Source organism: Tauraco erythrolophus, chromosome Z (assembly GCF_009769465.1).
Source record: "Tauraco erythrolophus isolate bTauEry1 chromosome Z, bTauEry1.pri, whole genome shotgun sequence".
Taxonomy (NCBI): domain Eukaryota; kingdom Metazoa; phylum Chordata; class Aves; order Musophagiformes; family Musophagidae; genus Tauraco; species Tauraco erythrolophus.
Window position 1 is genome coordinate 45,242,093 of NC_141496.1, and position 18,333 is coordinate 45,260,425.

The 18,333-nt window shown below is 42.7% G+C and overlaps 1 protein-coding gene across 4 annotated transcripts in view; it reads left to right on the forward strand.

Moving 5' to 3' along the window:
* Positions 1-1,326: 1,326 nt before the first annotated feature.
* MUSK (muscle associated receptor tyrosine kinase) overlaps positions 1,327-18,333 on the forward strand; it is a 58,012-nt gene continuing 41,005 nt past the window's right edge. For 3 of the 4 annotated variants that reach the window (XM_086629468.1, XM_086629467.1, XM_086629469.1), the window contains exons 1-5: positions 1,345-1,423; positions 5,668-5,794; positions 10,458-10,609; positions 12,134-12,261; positions 12,785-12,926. Coding sequence is in view for 3 of the 4 variants with exons in the window: in XM_086629467.1 (XP_086485593.1) it covers positions 1,345-1,423; positions 5,668-5,794; positions 10,458-10,609; positions 12,134-12,261; positions 12,785-12,926 (628 nt within the window). In the remaining variant the exon portion in view is untranslated. Of the gene's footprint in view, positions 1,424-5,667; positions 5,795-10,457; positions 10,610-12,133; positions 12,262-12,784; positions 12,927-18,333 lie in introns of all 4 variants that reach the window. The other variant, XM_086629466.1, reaches the window with a different exon arrangement.

Below are 18,333 nucleotides of genomic sequence, written 5' to 3' on the forward strand. Positions count from 1 at the left end.
AATGACTGTTAAGAAGTGGTTGAAACGGAGAGGTGCAGTAAATAAAGGAAATTCCAGAGATCTCAAAGTACCTTTTACTGTGATATGTTATGACTGCACAGTTCGTTTCCTCAAACCATGCCTTTTAGTGCAAAGCTCACATGCGCTCTGCTGATAACATGATGAAAATTATCTGGAGTCACATTCCCATGGCAACATCATCAATTAGATTCTCCCTATTCTGATTATTCATCTTTTTATCTTCTGCTCATGCAGATGTTTCACTCATGTCAGCCTTTCCATAGCGGTAAGACTGACTGCAAACACTGTTCATTTAAATATTTATGGCAGAAAAGCAGGGAATACAAATTACTTGACATTTTTGAAAAAGGTGATGTGATGTAGACCACTGTGCTCAGCTGAGGCAAGACTGAGTGAGTCAGGAGATCACCTCAAGTCTGACGCTCTTTTAAAGCTTCCTAGAAAATGAGCTCTGACTTTCAGACTTTCACTTTAGGCAGAGTCCTGGCAGATAATGCAATATTTCTGATGAATTAATAGGATCAGTACCCAGCAGCTGTATTTCCCTACAGCAATACCCATGCCCAAATCCCCTGAGCTGATGCTGATGCTGAAACAAAATGCTCCTTTCCTCCTGGGATATCAATGTTGATCCTCCTGTAGATATTTATGGTTTTTTGGATCTGTTTCCAGGATAAGGCTCTGCTTTTCCAGTATGCTGCAGCGGTTTTCAAACACCAACAACCTCCTTGGCAAAGAAAGGCACTTCCAGCCCTCAATGCCAACCTCTCCTGCTCCAGCAAATGCATCTGTTAAGAAAAGAAATGCTATCAGCGGGGCAACAGGTGGCATATTGCAGCCAAACATGAAAGGTTATAATAAGACAGAGGGTGCGCGTGCGAGAGAGCGAGGAGAAAAAATGAAAAAGAGGGGGACTAAGCTGAAGGAAAACCCAGTGGCAAGCATTTTTTCCACTACTGTACTTACACAGTGCTGAAATAAAGTCCTGGTGACGTTGCAGCACTGGACTATGGTGATAACAACTGTCCTGGAAATGCATTTGCCCATTGTACTCCTCTCTGTTTGCTTAGAAGGAATTCAGAAGGGATTTGCTTTCTCTTGTTTCACGAGCCCCACTCTTTCACACTGACCAAAGTGGATACGCACCAGCTGGCCATGTCCATCATCGCCACCGGGTGGGAGAATTCCTGATTATACTTAGATCTCGCAGACCCTGTTCCGTCATTAGTGGAGGACTCTGCTCACGCACCGCCATCCGAAATGCAGCCGACGGGGAGCTCCACACGCCTCGCCTGAAGGAGCCGGATGCTTTCTGGATCAAACATGAAAGACCCGCTGAAGGTGCCCCTGGTGTACGTCCTCACCCTGGCAGCCCTCAGCTTGGCCGAGACACTCCTGAAAGGTTTGCTTGGAGGGGCTTTTGCCCTGCTCTGCTTCTGCTGCTTGCTGAAGGAGGTTTTGCAAAGGGGAAGATGTCTCTGGTAACGGTGGGGTGGGTGGCGTGATAGCATTCCTGATAAGGGCAAAAATGTACTGCTTTCAGTGGTCGCTTCGCTGCTTTTAGAAGGATGGCAGTGAAAATAATACCATATTTGTGTTTGGGATTGAAAGTTCTTTGTCTAGGAGGAGCATGTAAGTCCTGTTGTAATGGACAGGGGAGACCTTTGGGTTCAGCCTGGGTGGAATGAACGTTTCTCATGTCAGAGGAAGCTTACAGGTTTTAATGGCTAGTAGAACCTGTTGTTGCAGAGCCCAAAATTTGCGGTGTTCTTCATGCCTGCATATGCTTATAAATATATAAAGCTCAAAGAAGAAGTAAATAGCTATAATGTCTTTATAGAGTGTATGTCTAGAAATACAAAGATGCATGGTTTCTATTTCATATAACATAGAAGTTATTATACCTTTTTCCTCTCTTGTGTACACACATGCACACAGACACATGCACACATACTTTTAGCCAACATAAGAACCGAAAAAAATCTATTTAGAAAAGACTTTGAGGTACAAAGTGCAATGGCGGTCTTCTGGCTGTACCATCTGGTAACCCTGTGGACAAAATGTTTTGCTACACGATGACTGTCAGGAGCCATTCTAAGCATACCAGAAACTTTGTAGCTTCAGGAAAATTAAAAAAACCTCAAGGAGGATGCCAGAAGTCAAATGTTCGGCCAACATTGCTGCTCTTGCAGGGCCGCGCTCTTACAATTGTTGGTCAGGTTGGCCTCAAAATGGAAAAAAAAAAAGATCTCTTCTTTATAAAAAAACTTTTGAAATAAAAATGTTAATTTTTTTTCCTAAGACACTAAAATAAGTTGGTGAACCTCAGTCTTTTTGAAAGCTGTGGTAAGACAGGATTGGAGAGACAAGAAAAGCAAAAAGGAAGGGGACTGATTTTTTTCCTGGTGGCACAGTGCAATGCATCCTTTCCTAAAATGTCTTGGGTGGCCGAATTGCCTTATTCCCTGAGAGAGGCTGAAACACGACTATAGCCCAGCGGTGCCATGTAGAGGTTTTGCGGTTGGAGCAGTTTTTGACCAGAGGAACTGCAGTATCTCCCGGTGTCTGCAGTGCTGCAGGGCAGACTGCCTCTGCTTTCTGCTTAGTTTTGTTTGCCTGGCTTGTCTTTTTTTGAAAGTCTCAACCCAAAACCAAAGCCAAGCAATTTAGAAGCTTCTGGTGAGACAGGGATAGAAGGAGATTTGGCTTTCTCCTGGGCCCCATGACTGGCCTTGGGTCATTTTGCTATCTCAGGAAACTACAGCTGACATCCAGAAAAATGGCACCTGTGTGCCTTTACAGCTATATACATTTTCGATGTTATGTAAAGCCACAGGGCTACCTAAAAACCACCAAAGAGCCCCACTGGATACACATGGGAAGGTCTGGGGCTGTTTCTGTATGCTGATAGTTACATCTGTACATTGTCTGAGCTTTATTTTCCCATGTTAAAATCTGGTAATGAAGGCATCATAGCTTTTGATCACTTTCCTGAGAAAATCCAGGCTGACACGAACACCTGCGGTTTTTTGGCTGGCTTTTAGAGGCCGGCACCACCTCATCCATTTTGGGGCTCTCTCACCGCCTGGTGACAACATGACGGACCCCTCCAGCGCTGGCCGTGCCCTGCAGACATGCCACGCCGTGCTGCCCCGGCCTCCCGCCCCAGTGGCGGGAGCACTGCTTTGCCTCCTGGCCGGCCCAGCACCCAAGTTTGGTGTCGGAAAGGTAAAAATGCCGTACGAGAAAATGACACACCACTGTTGTTACAGTCCCGCTTCGAACATGTAAAATATGGGGAGGCAGCTCCAAAAAAACAGCTCCTTTCATACATCCTACCATAGCTAAAGTGCTGTTGGTTAGGACAGTGCTTTCTATGAGTACGGGGCTTGATTCTGCCCTAAGAGCTGTGTCCTGGTTTTTAGGAGAGACAGCAAAGCAGACCTTGGTGCCGGCTTTCAGGAGATGCCAGCTCAGACCTCATGCTGGCAATATTGCTAGGGATAATTCTGTCTTATGTTGAATTAAAGAGATACCATGAAAGTACTTAATTGTTGTTAGTGAATTTATTTAATATATAAAACTGTCAGCCCTTGTTTGCCCAGAGAATAAAATACTGTTGTTACGCATACTGGCTCTTGATACAAATCTAACTTTATTCTTCATGAGAATGGCCATGCTTATCGTGACAACACGGTTATAAAAATGGTTGCTTTGAATTTTGGTGACTGTAAAAATTTACATTCCTTAGGGTTAAAAAAGTATCCTTCCAGAGATCAAGGTGTGCAGACTTTTATCAGCGATAAAAGTCGTTTTTATCAGCGATAAAAACATACTGTATAAAATTAAATTATAAAACTCTGTTATCAGCCATCAAAACCCAATAAACTCTGTCACGAAATGGCAATGTCCCCTTTGGAGCAGACAAGATAGCTATCAATGGAGGTTATTCTCCTTAGACAACCTTCGGGAGCAGGAAAATTTAGGCTTTACGAAAATCTTCCAATTGGTTTCACTGCCGTAGGATTCATCTGGGTGCAATACGGATGACTACTTCTATCTAGTGCAACCCAAAATGACTCAATAGATTGAAGCCTGATACAATTTGAAGCAGTGATCTTAAACAACGAATCTGACACAGACATATTTTAACTAATATTTAGTTAATACAATATTTAAAGCTACCTTAGCTGTAGTTTTAAGATCTTTTTATACAAGCCTAGTCATTATCAATTATGCAATGGGAAGTCATATAATCTAGAAATATAATTGAGGCACATTCATTCTAATGACATTTCAAAGGTGTTAGGACTTTTACGTAAACCTGATAGCGGAAGCTGATCTTCATTTCCTCTAGCTTCATTACAGCTGAACTCCAATAGCATTCTAATTTTCACTCCCATGTAAATTGAAAAAACATTAAGGAAAAGGCTTTCTATTATTCTCAGTTACTTAAATCAGAGCATCCTCTATTTTGCCTGTTTTTTTAGGACGGAGGGATAAAATGTAGTTTATTTTTGCCTCAATTTAAATCTTACTGTACTGAGGAGGGCCAGCAGATACAGTGTGGTCAGGATTTTCCTGTATAAAGATGCATAATGTGCCAGATTCTGCTACAGTCAGCGAGGAACAGGAAGATTCCTGCATCCGCTGTACATTTTCAAGGTGGCGCTTCAGCAATGTGGTATGAAACTGGTTCATCTCAGCACAGCTGTCAATGAAATCCAGTCCAACAAATATTGGATGTGTGTCTCTCGCAGCCATAGACTAAAAGTCATTCAAGCGTCTTTGGAGGCAGTGGCTGCAATGCATGCCATGCGTAGGGAAAGTGACTCGCTAGGCATATCCTTTGATCCCTTCCAGCTGTGCTTCAAGACTTTTACCAGGGCGATGGAAAATGTTTCTAAAGATACATTCAAATAATGTATGATGACAGGTCTGTGATAATAAGTATCAGACACAGCTATTAGACTTCTAATCCTGGTGCTACCTGGTTAGAAAATGTGAGAAAAAGAGAATGTGTGCGAGTAACACCACAAATCTGGAAGATCTGATTTCTTTACAAGCCTGGCTTTGAAATATATAGTGCTGTATAACTTGTATTTTTTTTTTTTTTAAAGAGAAGTAGTTGAGTGGAACAAATCACATATTAATGATGAATAAGCCCCAGTCTCATGCATTGTGCCTTACTAAGGAGGCTGCAGGGGCTGGTCAGCTTGACTTCAATTTGTGTGCACTTCCAGCCCCCACAGTGCTACCCCTGTAGCCAGGGGATAGCCTCATCTGTGCCCTTGCAGTGTGCCACCTGGTACTGTGCACGTTGGAGGAGAGAAGGTTTAGAAATAAGGGTCACACTGGTCTTGTTGGAGCTGCCTCATGCTTGGGTCACTTGGTTTTGTACCCTATACAGGGAGCACAAGGGAAAATGCAAGACCTGCAGCAAACAACAGAAGGCTGCAGCTACAAATGCGGAGCGGTCCGTGTTACAGTGAACATTTTGGGGTGCAAAGCACCTCAGCACTGGGGAAAAAGCCGTGGAGTGAGTCTGCAGGGAAACAGCTGCCTCCGCCAAAGGGTTCTGACAGGCTTCGTGCCTCTCTCCAGAAGGCACTGGGAGGTTTTCTCATTTTCTCTTCCTTTGCACAGCTCCCTTGATCATCACTCCTCTGGAAACTGTGGATGCACTGGTAGAGGACATCGCCAAGTTTGTCTGCGTAGTGGAGTCATATCCTGAGCCGGAGATTACCTGGACGCGCAACAGCATTCCCATCAGGTAGGGAGCAACCCTAGTCCTCTCCAGCATCTCCTGCCAAAACTGCCAGTGCTTTCCTTCAAAATGAGATATCTGGAAACATCACAATGGGTCTGTGGCAGGGAAGAGGATAAGTGGCCGTAATTATATAGGAATTTATGTTCCTTAGGGAGTAATAGGAGTACCTGGGAGGTGCTCTTGCAGATTCACACATTTGAGCTTGAAAATAGTTGGTTTCTGCTGCAAGCAGTGAAAGGAGCTTGCTCTCCAGCTTCAGACAACGCAATCTGCTCTGTTCCTCAGTTTAAGCATTTATGAAGGATGAGGATGCTGTATAATATTTGAAAGGAGCATTGCCAGACTTGTTGCCCAAGTGTCTGCAACGTGCCTGGAAACTGCATAGTAGGGGTTGTATCATGCTGTTCGTGTTTGCTTCTAGTTCTGGATCTGACCATAGCAAACTGTCTTCTTGTTGTTACGCACTGTCAGATATTTAACCACCAGGTATGAAGGTGCCATCTAAGAAGGCAGCCTTGAAAACGTGTTACAGAAGTTGCTATCACTGCTTTAGCCCTGTTGCTGTAGACAGTAAATTGTACGTGATCTTCCAGCTCCGAAATCACGTTATATCTGCCACATCGCTTCACATCAGTTTCTCATTCAAGATTGCTGTTAATGACTCCTTTTATAAGCGAAAATTACAGAACAACCTCTGGTGTAACACAGTTAAGGCCCATTCTCCAGAAGGGAAGTCCATGTTAGCCAGATGATCACCGGAAGCACGATTCCTGCTATTGGGGTCAAGCATCTAAAGAGCCCTTGAACCATTGGCTGGGAAGACTCCAAATAAGTAAGCAGCAGAAGGAGTTCTTACTGCTAGGAAGACCATTTTAGAATAGGAGAAAAGCAGAACGCTACACCTATGTATGCTGACCTTCAGAAATCTTTTTTTTCGTTGGCTGCAACAGAACCTCAGAAACACCCTGACCTAACCCTCTGACCTCAGCCATGTTGTTGGATGGAGGTCTGAATTTCCACAGATGTTATTTCCAAATCCAGTTACCTACCTTCTAATTCCTTCCCATCAGTGACACCATGCCTGAAAATTAAATCAAATCAAAGCTGGGAGAGGAAACCATTCATGCAGAACCATGGAGATTACATGCCTTGCTCTCCCTATGGTCTTTAAAATTTCACTCTCTCTATATTCTAATATCATATGAGAAACAGATCGTTTCTCAACCCAGTCCCCACTTCCAGATGCCCAACACACCTTCCTAAAAGCTATCCCCCTCTCTCTGAAACACAGTGCCATTTTCATAACATTGACCAAAATGGAAAATACTGATCAAAAAAGCTCTGCTTCTGGAGCAATATTAATAGCAGCAACTATTTCACTTTCCCAAAGCTGTGTTGACATTAATAGTCAGCGTTGCTGGATACAAAAGCTCAGACCAAAGACAGGGAAATAGATAAGCTGAAAATATTTCTGTTGCTTTTTGAGAACATGGATAAAAGTGTTTGCACAATGGAAAAGGATCAGATCAGGGGACTTTTTCTTTCTGGGAAAAAACATATCAATATACCGTTTTTTGAAAAGGGAAAAAAGGAAGACCCAGGGAACTACAGGTCAGTCAGTTTCACCTCTGTGCCCAGCAAGATCATGGGGCAGATCCTCCTGGAAACTATGCTAAGGCATATAAAAAAAGAGGTGATTGGTGACGGCCAACATGACTTCACTAAGTGCAAATCACATCTGACAAATTTGGTGGCAAAATCATGACTGACAAATTTATGAGGTTACAGCATTGCTGGATAAGGGAAGAACAATTGCCACCATCTACCTGGACTTGTGCAAAGCATTTGACATTGGCCCACACGACATTCGTGTCTCTAAATTGGAGAGACATGGAATTGATGGGTGGATCACTCGGTGGATAAGGAATCGACTGGATGGTTGCATTCAAAGGGTTGTGGCCAATGGCTCAATGTCCAAGTGGAGGCCAGTGATGAGTGGCATTCCTCAGGGGCTGGTATTGGGGCCAGCACTGTTTAACATCTTTGCCTGTGACATAGACAGTGGGATTGAGTGCACCCTCAGCAAGTTTGCTGACGACACCAAGCTGTGTGGTGTAGCTGACATGCTGGAGGGAAGGGATGCCATCCAGAGGGACCTTGACAGGTCGGAGAGGTGGGCCTGTGCGAACCTCAGGAAGTTCAAGAAGGCCAAGTGCACGGTCCTGCACATAGGATGGAGCAACCCCAAACACAAAAGCAGGCTGGGTGGAGAATGGATTGAGATCAATCCTGAGGACAAGGACTTGGGGGTGTTTGTTGATGAGAAGCTCAACATGAGTCGGCAATGTGCACTTGCAGCCCAGAAAGTCAACCACATCAAAACGGTTGGCTTAAAAGCCAACCATATTTGGTTGCATCCAAAGAAGCATGACCAGCAGATTGAGGGAGGTGATTCTGCGTCTCTACTCTGGTCTCGTGAGACCTCACCTGGAATACTGTATTCAGCTCTGGGGCCTGGAAAACAAGAAGGACATGGGCCTGTTGGAGTGGGTTCAGAGGATGGATGGCCGTTTAGATGATCCAAGGGCTGGAGTGTGTCTCCTGTGAAGACAGGCTGAGAGAGTTTGGATTACTCAGCCTGGAGAAGAGAAGGTTCTGGGGACACCTTCTAGAAGCCTTCCAGTCTTAAAGGGGGCCTACAAGAAATCTGGAGAGGAACTTTTTACAAGGGCGTGTAGTGATAGGACAAGGGGCAATGGCTTTAAACTGAAAGAGGGTAGGTTTAGATTAGATCTAAGGAAGAAATTCTTAGATTTGCACTCTGAGGGTGCTGAGGTGCTGAAACAGGTTGCCCAGAGAAGTTGTGGCTGCCCCATCCCTGGAAGTGTTCAAGGCCAGGTTGAATGAGGCTTTGGGCAACCTGGTGTAGTGGAGGGTTTCCCTGCCCATGACAGGGGGGTTGGATCTAGATGATTTTTCATGTCCCTTCCAATCCAAACCATTCTATGATTCTATGATTTTATGAATATATTTATGTGCCTTTGTGTGTATGTATCAAACTTCAAAGGGGTTAGTTATTACAAGCATTAATTATCTGTTATTTTATTTACAAAATTTTCTTATCTTGCCAAGGTCCCAGCATCCTGAACAGAAGGCTAAGCTAACCTTCAAAACAAAACAGTACGTAAACATTCAGCTTCAACGGGCATAGTGCCAGGACAGAGGCTCTTGTCAGCGCTAGTCTTCTGGAAGCGCCTTTCCCTTTGGCATCAAAACTTGTGCAAGTAGACTGGGAGGTGCTCTGTGCCTAGTGAAATGGTTGCCTGCCCCATCTCCAAGACAGGGCTGCCCAGGGTGAACCTCCCTCAGGAAATAAGGAGCTTGTACGTCTTTTACACGATGGATGAGTTCATTGTGCTCTTTCTTCCCAGAGTGAAAAGGAGGAGGGAGATGCAAGACTGAAAGGCAAAAGGCTGTTGAAAGGAAATATGTGCCTGTAACACCATAAATGGCACATTCAGATTACTCGGTGACTGCTGTAATATTTTTAACAGTTAAAGGCAAAACAGGACATATTTAGGCATCAGGTATTTATGATAGCTTGGGAGACAACCCTCAGGTCAGATCTCTTTTGCCACCATTTGTCAGAGTCAAAGCCAGTTGCATGGAGTTGCTTCCAAAAAGCGTCAGTGAAGGTGTGAAAATCAAACGTGGAGGAATTGATGAAACATTATGCAAATCTTGTTCCACTGAAGTTTTACTGTACTTGTCCAGTTTTGCAATGAAAATTGGAGATCAGCCCTCCATTTTCTCACCATCTTTATTTCTGTCTCTCCCTGCTCTCGCACATGTGCACACACACGCGCACCCTGTGCTCACACATAGAATTTGACTTTGTGCTACAGATTTTGTTACAATATTTCGTACCTTTGTTGCTCCAGCCTCGGGGTTTTTCTTGACTTCTCAAAAGTCTCCAGGTTAAAGCCTGCTGTCATTAAACTTTAGGTATACTTGCATCCTCTAATCTTCAGATGGCTTCTTTTCTTCAGCATATTTCTCTGCTTCTTTGTTGGTTTGGTGTTTTTTTTTTTTTTGTTTTGTTTTGTTTTTTTCAAAAAATAGACGAAAATATTCCTGGATGCAGACACAAAAATACTTGGATTTTGTTTGCATCTTTTTTCACAACACTCAAAGTCTTTCTATAACATTATCTGTTCAGTGAAAAAGATTTTTTTTTTTTTGAAATCTGAAGAAGGATTTTTAGAAAACTTCAGCCAGTTCCAGTTCCTATATAGGCAGTTCTTCCCTTGCGCTGAGTGATTATACCTAAAAGAGAATCCAGATGGACAAGTTTACTTGTGCTCATGCCTGTCCTTGGCCAGACAGAAATCCAATGGTGATATCTACTTACTTTACCAATACCTGACTGGAGGAAGAATTGCCACCATGCTGGTGGCAGGCAGGAACCTCATGATCTAGTGAGGAACAGACTGAATCTTAAGGCCCAATGCAACATTTCCAGTGCCTTTCCTTCTCTTTGCAGGTTGAAAATAAAAAGTAAAATATACTGCCATTTTTAGTGCTGTCAGTGGTCTGCAGATACAAATGCAATTCCTGCTCTCCGTGCAATTCCTCCACCCCTGACAATCCGTGCTGTGCCCTGCAGGCTGTTCGACACCCGGTACAGCATACAGAGGAACGGGCAGCTCCTGACCATTCTGAGCGTGGAGGACAGCGATGATGGGGTGTACTGCTGCACGGCGGATAACGGGGTTGGAGCAGCCGCGCAGAGCTGTGGGGCTCTCCAAGTGAAAATGCGTAAGTGGGAATGTAATTTCTTCCTGACGATGCCATGTGAGTGTGTCATTGAAAGCCTGAGCAGACTACCCGGGTACGGCTGCCGGGGATCTGTGTTCAGGGCAAACCTGTGTTCCTGTGGGGCTAGATGCAGTCCCTTGAGGCAGAGACATGGCATACTGGATTACACCTTAACTAAGAGCAGTTGCTATTACTCACTTAGAGCAACACACACTTGTGCTAGGATCAGAGGAATCATTTGCACAGCAGAAGGTAAAAAATGATGCTTTGAAGAACGCCTTTTGTACAAAACTTAGTGAAGGCAGCACAATTTGATAGATTAGACCTCTGTAGCAATACAGCATAAACCCTTTGTGAATTTTAAACAAGAGATTTCACTAATCAGATTTATGCCTGAGGGTGGCAAAACCAAGTAAATGCTGTTCAGATGTTCCTAACAGCAGTCTTGAAAGGTCTGAAGCACCACGGTGTAAATGTCATCCCACGTGGAAGGCAGGGGACTGGTTCTTGCAAAAGGCTGTATACGTGCCGGGCTTGGTGAAACTGAACTCACATGATTGCAGTTATTTACACGAACACTTAAAAGGGCAGCTGAGATATATCCTGGCTAAAGCATCTGTTTGTGGGAAAGGATTTGTTTGCATTAATGGGCATGATCCTCCAGGTCTGGTAACTCTGGGGCTCCCCAGCAACCCAGTCGCCTGCAGGTGGTGGCCAGGAGGTGATGTGCTCTGAATGTCGTTTTTCTGCTGGTTCAGTATTGTGCAAGGGAGGCAAAACTTCAAATCTCCCAAAACACTGAGATAAAGACCTTTTTTACTGCCAGCTCAGAATAAGCTAGGCCATGCTTTTCTTTGGATAAAACAAATTTAAATTTGTCCCATAATAACTTTAAGGGAGTTTGATTGTTTTTTTCTTTAAGGATCCTTTCTCCTTTTTACTATCATAGTTATAAATACTTCCATTAGGGACGCTAATTGATGTGCAGGCCCTTCTTTACATGCCCACGGCAGGAGGGTTGGAACTAGATGATCTTTAAGGTCCCTTCCAACCCAAACCATTTTGTGATTCTATAATTCTATGGTTCTTGTTGAGCTGGAGACAAGCCTGTGTTAAAACTATTTCAAAACCAATTCACTCCAGATCTGAGCTTTCATACGAGACATTGTTTATGCAGTGAAGAATGTCAAAACCTGGAATGCAAACATTCTTCAATATTGGAAATACTCTCATCTGGATTTGGATTTTAGCCCAGGCCCTCATTCAAAGGACTGTCAAACTCCTTTCCTGAAAATAACCCATGCAAGTTAGCTGCTTTTGTGTCCATAAACTGAAATTCTGAATGCTACACTATGCTTAAGAAAGTTTTTTCTTTCCAAGGTCCTCATGACCTACTAAGACTGATCTGTCTTTCAGCATTGTACAGAAAAAGCAGTAGAGATTTTGTTATCATTTCTGAACTTGTACTGTTCTAGTATCTCTTTGCTTCAGTTCAGCTTTAATTTTTGACTTTTCAAATTTTAGGACCCAAAATAACCCGATCGCCTACAAATGTGGAAATAATAGAAGGGCTAAAGGCTGTACTTCCATGCACTACAATGGGAAACCCAAAACCTTCTGTTTCCTGGATCAAAGGAGAAACGGTGGTAAAGGTGAGTAGAGAATGAAATTTAAGTAACGCTAGTTATTGACTAAAGGTACTGTGTTAAAACATGAATGTCAATTACAGCATTTGTAAATTGTAGTTGCTAGGAAGCAAGCGTTTGGAAAATCCAGGGCTTCTCTCATAAATAATCTGCGTCTGGATAATTCTGCCTATAAACCGATCATTCTCTGTGTATCTATATTTTATATTATATGTATTTATTACTTCTAAGTGTGGTCAAATGCTGCTGAATACACTTATGAGTGTTCTCATAAATAAGAGCTACTGAGCTGCTTAGCTAAGATTCAGGGCTCTTTTGAAGCTATAATTCACTGATCTGCAAGAAGAAGGGTGGGTGACTACATCATGATAATGCTGAACATGAAGAGCTGTTGCCAAATCCTTCAGTCGTAGGACAACACAAATGATTTTCTTGCGTGTAAGCCTAATATTTGCAAATAGATATTTGGTGCTGCTTGTGTGCAGCCTGCATGTAGAGCCCTCGCCTCTATCCCTCATTCCTCTGGCAGGAGAACGCTCGTATTGCTGTCCTTGATTCGGGGAATTTAAGGATCCACAATGTTCAGAGAGAAGATGCAGGACAGTATCGATGTGTAGCCAAGAACAGCCTGGGTACAGCCTATTCAAAACCTGCAGCGGTGGTAGTGGAAGGTGAGTAACCCTTGCACCAGGCTCCAGCTTCACGTGCCGGCTTCTTGTGCATATTTGGTTAACTTGAATTAACCTGAAGTATCACATTGATGTTATCTAAAACATCCAAGGGGGTGACCAAAAAGGCAGAAGAAGGGAAGGGAAAGAAAAGGAAAGGAGAGTGAGAAACAGAGAAAGATTGTCCACACCAGCTTCCATTGCTGGCTGATGATGAAAAGGATGATCAGTGGAGGATCCTTGTCCATGGCTGCTGTGGCTCTGGTGCGATATTTGTCTGAGTAAGGACTCCCAAATATGCTTTTCCTTCTGACTGATGGTTTCCAAGATGCCAGATTGTTTCTTGTTTGAAAAGTTGCACCAGACCTGTAGGTTATACACTATGGCTTGTGGAGATAGAAAGCTGATGGCCCTGGAAACTTGCTGCAAAGGGCCTGGTCAGAGAGAGCTGCAGTAAAGAGTAAAGCATTTTCCAGCATTTATGTTTACGTCCCTCTGCCTTTCCTCTGATTTTCCATCTGAATTGGTTGATTCTTCAGGTAAACAGAGCTTTTCTTTTTGAGGACTTGAACGTTTTCTGTCTACTAAACCAAACGCCAGACTGATTTTTCAGTTCCTGGTCTTTATCTGCTCAGTGTCCGTCTCTTATTTACAGAAAGTGTTTGCTTTGTGTTATAAATCATCACCAGTTTCAGAGTACTGAGACCAGTGACCTGCAGGGGAAACCAAATGTAGGCAATGAGGCATTCAGTGTTCGTGAATCCTATAAGAGAAATTGGGTTAAGCAAGATATTCCAGAGTGATGAGGCAGAGTTCAAGAGATGAACTAATTTTTATTTCTTGTTTAGAATGACTGTACTGTAGAAAATGTAGAAGGGTCTCCATTTGCTTAGTAAGTTTCAAAAGATTGTTGTAGGTTACATTTGGCCTGAGACTATCAGAGGTTAGTTAGAGGGCAATCCCATTTCTATGATGGCCATTGAAATTCTTTTGGGAGCAGGATCAGGTGCATTAGATCCTACTACAACTTACCGTAGGTCTGTGTTTCCCTAAAAAATGCATTCATCTTTTCTGTTCTTAATTTTTTCTCTTTTTTTTTTTTAATATTTACACATACATAGTTCAAGCATGTCAGAAATTCCTTAAATAGTTTTAATACAGGAAGGCAGCTATTCCTAATCTAGATTCAAAGCTGTACTTCTCCCAAGCTAAAAGCAATCGAGCAAGCTGAAGACACTTGAATCTGGCTGTGAACAGCTTGAGTCCTGGGTTTTGGTTTGGCCCCAGCATTGAGACAGAGGCCAAGGCTTGTCAAGAATTTTCTGTGAATGGCAAATAGTCGGTGGCATGAATACAGTCCTCCCTTCCATACTGCAGGGCCTCAGGCACTGGGATTTTATTGCTCCGGATCTATCAGAGCCAGTTAGGGAATCTAAAAGAGGGCTGGAACCACCCCAAAATCCAGGCTGCTAAGGTTGATATCTTGTTTTGTCGCTGTCTCCAGAATTATACAGCTGCAAATAAATTCAAGGAGTGGAAAAATATTCCACAAGTATCCTACTTGCAAAGGAGAGCCTGTGTGTGCTCTTTCTAAAATGAGGAAAATTAGTTCTTAATTAATCAATGGGAGCTCAGTGCTCCCACACAAACTATCCCCTCATGTTCCATTCATGTGTTGGGTGAACAAAGCAATGCTGTTCTGCAGGCTCGCCTTGGTTTAGGGCATGCATATAATATACCTCATTTCAGGCTGCCACCCGAACAAGACTGATGCATGTTTGTTTTACTTTTTTGGCTTCCAAAATCCAAAGGTAATAATCCTGACTGCAGCTTGCTGTGTATACAGATCTCTTTCCTTCCTAGTATTTTAGATCAATTTTCATGGATATTTAGCATACTTACATATGCACATACCTATGCATGCACGCAGGCACGCGCATACACATGCATTCCCCTCATGCACCTCTTTTATAATTATTTTCAGTATCCTTCCCCTCCTACCTCTCCTGCCCCCTTTGCTGCTTTCATCATTCTCTATGTTCAGAAAACTTATTAAAATACGTTGTTTGTTGCTTCTCTGTAATAACACTACAACATACAAATCCTGGTGCTACCATTCGCTGGAGTTACCATCCTGCATAGTGTGGCTTAATATCAAAATAAAATGGCTAAGCATGCCTGGTTAACCATGAATATTTAATCCTGAAGCAAATGCCCATTCAAAGAGCAGTGCAAATATTTACATCTAGCTAAATCTAGATCAGGCAGATCTTGATTTCTGAAAGAGGTTTCTAATTTTCTGTTGTGAGCTTCCATTTGAATAGGTTCTGTGTTAGTTCTGCAATTAGTTTCAGGCATTGTTCAAAGCGCAGAGTTTAAATTCTTGAAATGTGTCTAAATTCTTGAAAAATTGACCCTCTGCTTCCTACATTCAGTCAGGATCCTTAATGCATGTAAGGTCAGGCACATGCTTTAATAACTTGCAGGAACTGGGCCCAGAAACTACAGCAAGTCTCAAATACATAAAATTGTCTACTCTGGATCTGTTCATTCAAACTGATGATAATCTTGGCCCAAGCTTTTACACCGCTGACGGGCCTTACAGTCTTACTTCTTGACTGGTTTCAGTGGTTCAGGGTAAAACAGTTTGAAAAAAGCTGCTATTTTGATTTTCCAAATATTTTTTCTCTGTTCCTTGTCAACTTTCCTCAACATTTATAATGCTGGCCTCTATTTATCACTTTTAAAGTACAGCTTTAACATTTTTAAACTTTATTATTTTTAAAGCCAAGTTGAATTAATTTGAGCCACAATTTTGGATGAATATTCAGATGCAGCTCTTGTCAGGAGAAAGAAAGCAGCTGAGGTCATTCTTAGTGGAACTGATTTTTCAACTGTTCCTGATTTTTGTCAGTGAATTGGGGGGAAGGAGATAAGGATTCTCTGGGTGCTGCTCCCTGCACGGACCGGTTCCTAGCCAGCACAGCCTGCTTCCTCTTCTAGGGCACATTTCAGGCACCAGAGTTCAGGTGACGAACTAGTTAACTCTAATCAGTTAATAAGCTTTAATGTCCAGAACTGGGTCAGAATTTTAATTAAAAGAGTTGAAAAAAGCCTATCCTTTTGGACTGTGTTTTTCCTCAAGTTTGGGGCAGATCCACATGAATTTGAACAAGTGATGGTGAAACAGATTCTCTCCTTAAAAGGCATAAGCAATTAGGGGTGGAAACGTGATCACAATGAACCTGGCTGCTGGGTCTGTGAGAAGAGCTGGGATCTTCATTGGGAACTGTGCTGAGCCCATGGACAGCACTCCCCTCACCAAAAGGCTGGCCGGAGTGCCTGGAGGGTGTTAGGAAGAGAAGCAGAGCGTGGGGCTCCCTGTTGATTTGACACCGGAGTGCAGGCACAGGAGGTGAGGGACAGGGAATGGACACGAGACAAGCATTGGCCTAGAGAGCCAAGTGAGTGACCATGTAATGTAGGCAGCTCTCCTGCTGAAGGAGGGTTGCACACTATTTTTACAATCTTGTTGTGTCCCATAGCAATAAAATGACACATGCTTCTGATTTAGCTCTGAGGGGACACCTCAGAGGAGCAGAATTGGTTCTTTCTGACATGTCCTGGGGTCACTGTTAAGTGGTCTTCCACCAGTGTGCTGGTTTCCTGCATGGAAATTGCATGGTGTACTGAGTTGGCTTTCCCCCTTTTGGTTCCTTTGTCAAATTAGTTAAAGGTCACACAAATTACGGAAAAAAGGACTAGTGGAAGTACTGCCATGAGGCAGAAGTACAATAGGCAGAAACAAACCTTCTCCACTCTGCTCTGCAAAGCAAAACAAACGAGCAATGATCAGTTTGCTGGTTCTCTTAAAACTAGTGTGTAAAGATGACTTCCTGTTGCTCGCGTACGTCCAGAGATGGCTGCAGGAGGTAACATGTGCATTGATTTAAAGGAACAATATTATAATCTTGGCTGTTTGCCAAGAAATGTGTTTTTAATTTCCTGTAGGCATTATTTCTGACCTGCAGTTTTGTATTATTTTTCTATCATCTTAAGCATTTTGCTAACTAGTTGTGTAACAGCTACATTATCAGTTTTGGTAATGAACGTTTCTGCTAACCCTAGAAGAAAAGAGCGTTTATATACCTAGTGAAGCAATACTTTGCCAAAGGATTTATACAAATTTCCTGTTGATTGCTGCACTGATGTCCAGAGTGAATCTGTGGCTGAAAGGCTGCTGGATGAATTTGAGATTCAGGACTACAGTAGAGTAGAAGCATTTACTTCCTTACATGATCTGTAGTTCACACAAATATTTGAAAACTGAAGTTTATTGACAAAATGTTGGCTGAGATGGCTAAGATGTTTCATCCAGTTTTACTTGAAGATCACTCCTCAGAAAATAAATATTGCCTTCAGTAATGTCGAGAGTTGTCCTCAAGTGAAGAAACTTCAGTTGATGTCAGTGAAAACTGAGAGGAAGGCATAGACTTTTAGGCTGTATCAAGAACGCATTTCTTGGCCCTTATCTAAGCATTTGAAATCTGTACGGTTTGCATGATAGGCAGCATTAGTGAGGCATTCATCTGTTTTTTGCTTCATGCGTTGGACAGCCATTTATTTAACATAGGCTGTAGAACAGGAGGAATTTTGGTCTTTGTTGCTATTTGCAGTGACATTGATCCAGTCCATTAATAGGACCAGTTCAGTAAAGCTATGCAAAGGCTCATCAAGTTCAACTTCTGGGCCTGCTGCCTAAAACTGTACACCCTCTGCAGTCTCCATGGCTTGACATGTGTGACAATGATATTCTTCGTACCCATTATATATGAATTGTATGACACTGAAAGAATAAATTTAAATTCATGGGCTCTTGCCTGATAAGGGGTATGGCTGTTTTCCTATTATGAGTATGCTCGTCACTCAGACACAGAGAGAAGCTGCCTGGTAGGCTTTTTTTTTTTTCCTCCATGTGCGAAGTAAATTCCACTGAATGGTTTTGCTCTAATCTCTCACTATCTTTTTCAGATGTGGTGCTTATAACCAATATTAAAAGTATATACAATTTCTGAATCAAGTAAGAAGCACCTATTGCAAAACATCAGTAAATCAATACTTGTGACAGAATTTTGTGACAACTTACGAGCTTGATTGCCTGACCTGGGCTCTGTGTTCTGGCAGAGTTTTTCACTCTGTTTTGGAGAATGTTTCCTTCTTTCCTTGGGGAAGGAAAGCGCCACTTCATGAACTGGTAGAATGGGCTCCTGTCCTATATGTTCTTCATTCTTCCAAACAAAAAAGTCACAGAAGAAATGTAAAAGTTGTCTGTGAATAATTGCTCACAGTTTAGAAGTTACATCTGTTTATAGATGAGGCATAAAGCTATAAGCCATATGTTTCTTTATTA